The following is a 4,679-nucleotide window of genomic DNA, read 5'->3' as shown; positions in this document are numbered from 1 at the left end:
TGCATATGAGAATAGGGTTTTGTTGTTGTTGTTGTTGTTAACGTTAAATTTTGAATGGGATGCGAAAATGAATAAAAAATAAAACTTTAATTATGGTTTTGAAAAAATTATAAATTTAGATACTAAAACGGATCAAAATTAATAATTTAGATATAAATGCGTAAGTTACCCTAAATCATATTACCCAAGCCCAGAAAGAATGGATAAAAAAATAGCAGAGTTGAATTCATCTTCAATCTTCTTAGGCCCATTGAGGTTGGCGCGGATCTCTTTTTCTTCTTCTTCTTCCTCCTCTCGCTCCGCTAGGTTTTAGCAGACCTACAGAAAGTGAATGAAGAAGTTTGGGCAATTGGAAATTCATCGGAGCTTTGATCGTTACTTAGAAGGGAAACATCAATGAGACAATGCATTCAAGATCTTCTTCTTCGCCTTCGTTTTCCTATTCCCATTCTCTTATTCACCGCCTTCGCTCGTTAGCCTCTCCGACGCTCCCTTTTTTTCACCTTCTTTTTTCTGTATACATACCTCCATGTCCAGGTTCATCTCTTTAATCTTCTTGTTATGATCACATGTATTGATGAATTTCACAATGAATTATTAGATTAAAATCTGTTTCCAATAGCTTTATATGTTGATTTTGATGAATTAAAGAATTCTTGGTTGCATGCTGTCTGAAATTAACAATTGGAGTTGGAATATTTTCCTTTCTGCTTAAGTTATAAATTGCTTATAAGGTTTTATAGAATATGCTTAGTAAATGATGCGAGAATTTTCGGGATGCAGACTTTTGACATTTGCAAATATTAGGAAAGCTGCAGCATCTGCCACTTCAAACCCAACTAGGAGCCATTCAGAATTTAGCAAGTATGGAACAGTCGTTGCTATGGGGCTGCGATTACCTCAGTATAGAGTATACTCCCATTTTAGGTTCAACATTGGAGGACTGGCTCCATTGTTTTTGCATAATGCCAAGGAAGAGATATCTCGAGGTTCTTTTTCTAGGTACTGTTTGTTCCTTTCTGCAAGTAATGCTGTGACTCATAATGCCCAAGTTGCTTGGAAAAAGCTCAGGCGAAAATGTTCTTCTGGTTGTCATACGCTCCCCTGCATGAGCAGGATTGCTCAAGCAGTCAGCTTGGCTTTGTTTCGCTCACATTTGATAGTTCCTGGTATTTTTGGATTGGGATGCGGACAATTGGCATTGGCACTGGCACAGAGGAAGGTAGTAGAGACAGATTATTTCCCATCACCGAATTCTTTGTATATGCGTGCACAGGATGGGCATGCGTTTGTTTCATCTATACTACTTTCAGTGATGGAAGTTGTTATCTTGTTAGTGAGGGCTCTGTATCTTGGTGTTTTGTTCTCTCCGAGCATAATAATGGCACCATTTGCCAACTCTTGTGGCCTCCAGTTCAGGAAAATGTGGCTTGAGGTTGTGCATCGCACACTTGAAACAGCAGGTCCAGCATTCATAAAATGGGGTCAATGGGCAGCAACACGACCTGATCTCTTCCCTAAAGATCTATGCACCAAGCTTTCAGAGCTTCACAGCAAAGCTCCTGAACACAGCTTTGCCTACACAAAGAAAACTATTGAGAGAGCATTTGGACGCAAGCTTTCTGAAATTTTTGAAGGCTTTGAAGAAGAACCTGTGGCTTCTGGAAGTATAGCTCAGATACACCGGGCTTTTTTGAGGTTCCGCTATCCTGGTAAACGGGTCAAGCCCATGTTAGTTGCGGTAAAGGTTAGACATCCTGGTGTTGGTGAATCAATTAGGAGAGATTTTATTATTATCAACTCTGTGGCAAAATTATCAAAGTTCATTCCAACTCTTAACTGGTTGAGATTGGATGAAAGCGTCCAGCAGTTTGCTGTTTTCATGATGTCTCAAGTTGATCTTGCCAGGGAAGCGGCCAATTTGAACCGTTTTATATATAATTTCCGAAGCTGGAAAGATGTCTCTTTTCCTAAGCCAGTGTATCCACTTGTGCACCCTGCTGTTTTAGTGGAAACATATGAACAAGGGGAAAGCGTTGCACACTATGTCGATGGATTTGAAGGACCTGAAAGGATTAAGACCAAGCTTGCTCATATTGGAACTCATGCACTTTTAAAGATGCTTTTGGTAGGCAACTACTTTTACTTGGTTTTCTTATGCTTATGGGGGGAAAATGATTGATTTCTACTTGATGATGCTTGATTCCTGTTTCCCATTGTCTTGTTTATTTGAAATATAAGAATTCGGTGCGACTCGGGTAACCAAAAGATTCCTTTTCTTCTTCCAGGTGGACAACTTTATTCATGCTGACATGCATCCTGGAAATATCCTTGTTCGAGTGTCTCAGCGCAAGTCTTCTCGAAAACAACTCTTTAAATCAAAGCCTCATGTCATTTTCCTTGATGTAGGCATGACTGCTGAACTTTCTAAGAGTGATCGTTTAAATTTATTGGAATTTTTTAAGGCTGTTGCCCGAAGAGATGGCCTGACCGCTGCTGAGAGTACACTTAGATTATCACATCGACAAAACTGCCCAAACCCAAAGGCTTTTATTGAGGTGATGTAAATAGATAAAATCTAAACTGTGCTGAAGGCTTTCAGGACAGTGAGGAGTTTGGAAAATGCTTTCTTTGTTATCTTGTTAGTGTCCCATTTAGTCAACCCGTCCAGAATGCTTTTTTTATTAACCCTTCCTCTATGTTTGTCATTTTAGGCAAATGCTTAAAGGTGTATTTCTATACATGTGTTCATCTTCTGCTTGGTTCTCTAATATCGTGTTTCAACAGGAAGTAGATGAAGCATTCACTTTTTGGGGTACTCCAGAGGGTGATCTAGTCCATCCGGCCGAATGCATGGAACAACTGCTTGAGAAAGCAAGGCGTCATAAAGTCAATATTGATGGCAACGTATGCACTGTGTTGGTCACAATGTTGGTTCTTGAGGTAACTCCTCCACTTCACGAGAGTCCGAACATTCATTTTGAATCTTTTACCGATCACTCAAGACGTCTTTTTCAACCCCGACTCCCCTCGTCTTTTGCTGTCCTTTATCTCCTAGGAAGGAAGTCCTTGTCTGTGTGTTTACTCTTGTTTACATGTTAGGAGGATTACATTTTCTCGACTAGTTGAGCCTGGAAGATAGAATCGAGATCATTTCGTAATAGTCCTAGGGCTGAAATGCCTTTACAATATGAAAATAGACGCATTTAATCGTTATTGAATTCGATATTGTGTTCTGATGCTTGTAGGGTTGGCAAAGGAAACTTGATCCCGAATATAACGTGATGCAAACGCTACAAACATTGCTACTCAAAGCAGACTGGGCAAAATCTCTTTCCTACACCATTGATGGCCTGATGGCTCCATGAAACATGCATGACGCCTCGCTCTCGAGATGGTAAGGTTCACGTTTTGCTGTTTCTAGGAAACAATTTTTGATAGAGCCAAGACACTAGAATATATACCAGTGTGGAAAAGCATATCATCATTTCATCTTGAAAATTTTGAGCTAATCTGAAGTTTCATTCCTTTAGTGTAATTACTTGCTACTTTCAACAATGACTCACAAAACAAAAACAGGGGAAAAGAGGAAATAAAGTGAAAAAAAAAAACTATTCTTTTCCTTCAAATTGCTTGTACAAAATGGAGTTCAAAACAATTCCAAGTTTACAAGTATTGTGATAATAATCATAAATCTCTTGTTTTATGTTGTGATCATTTGTAATGAAATATAGGATTTGCTTGAACCTGAGCGGCCTCATTAGTTAAAGGGTGTGTATATTGTCAATGGTTAAAGAAATATTATAAACATATATTGTCTTGTAATCGTCCCAAACAATTAAAAAAAATAGAATTTGTGTGGTTTGGTCCGGTACGTTAGTTTGGTATAAAGATTTAATATCTAATCTATTGATAGATTAATTGGGATTCGAGTACCATAAGGATTCATTATGGGATGTTCTTCTCGATTTAACTTTTTGCATTTTTATAATGTTGGGATTCAAACGAATTAGGAAAATCATTAAGCCAACTTAGGAAAATCATTAAGCCAACTTCTTTAAACGAATTGTAAACAAAAACGTCTATTTAATTTTGGGTAAACTACACATTTCGTACCTAAATTATTACTTTTGCTCTATTTTGTTACCCAAATTTTATCTTCTTTAAAATCATACTTAACATTTAGTTTAGATTTCATTTTGGTACCCATCAATAAAAACATAACAGTATTATTCACGTGTCACCATAAGATAATGTCGCATCATCATCGAAAAATAGAAAGAATATCTCATCAACCTTTCTATTAATTTTTTTAACAACGAATATCAAATTAAAACTTAAACTAAACGTTAGATATAATTTTTTTAGGATATAAAGTTTAGATACCAAGACGCAACAATAAATAATAATTTAGACCATTGATTTATTTTCTTTAACTTCCAAATAATTAAGACTATGGTTCCTCTCATAGTTGGGTAACTCCTTTCTACACCACCACCATGAATTCCTTCCTCAATATTCAATCCCTTTTCTACATGCCTTGCCAATGTTACATCCGAATACTCCCCAAGACTCATTCTGCTGTACATCTCATCACCATAACCCTGGGAGGGCAAACCATTTTCAACTTCCGAATGTTTACCAACTTCGACATCTTTCTGAACTTGAAGGGACTGCTT

The 4,679-nt window shown here is 37.4% G+C and overlaps 1 protein-coding gene across 1 annotated transcript; it reads left to right on the top strand.

Annotated features, from left to right (window-relative positions):
* The first annotated feature begins 294 nt into the window (after window positions 1-294).
* LOC120115076 (probable serine/threonine-protein kinase abkC) lies at window positions 295-3,624 on the top strand. The gene is made up of 5 exons (XM_039135836.1): window positions 295-537; window positions 784-2,128; window positions 2,289-2,558; window positions 2,788-2,943; window positions 3,249-3,624. Exons 1-5 carry the CDS (start codon window positions 530-532, stop codon window positions 3,366-3,368), a joined length of 1,899 nt encoding a protein of 632 aa, XP_038991767.1. The 5' UTR covers window positions 295-529; the 3' UTR covers window positions 3,369-3,624.
* The last annotated feature ends 1,055 nt before the right edge of the window (window positions 3,625-4,679 follow it).

Source organism: Hibiscus syriacus, unplaced genomic scaffold (assembly GCF_006381635.1).
Source record: "Hibiscus syriacus cultivar Baekdansim isolate YM2019G1 unplaced genomic scaffold, ASM638163v2 tig00000778_pilon, whole genome shotgun sequence".
Lineage (NCBI taxonomy): Eukaryota > Viridiplantae > Streptophyta > Magnoliopsida > Malvales > Malvaceae > Hibiscus > Hibiscus syriacus.
This window is presented reverse-complemented; position numbering and strand designations above follow the sequence as displayed.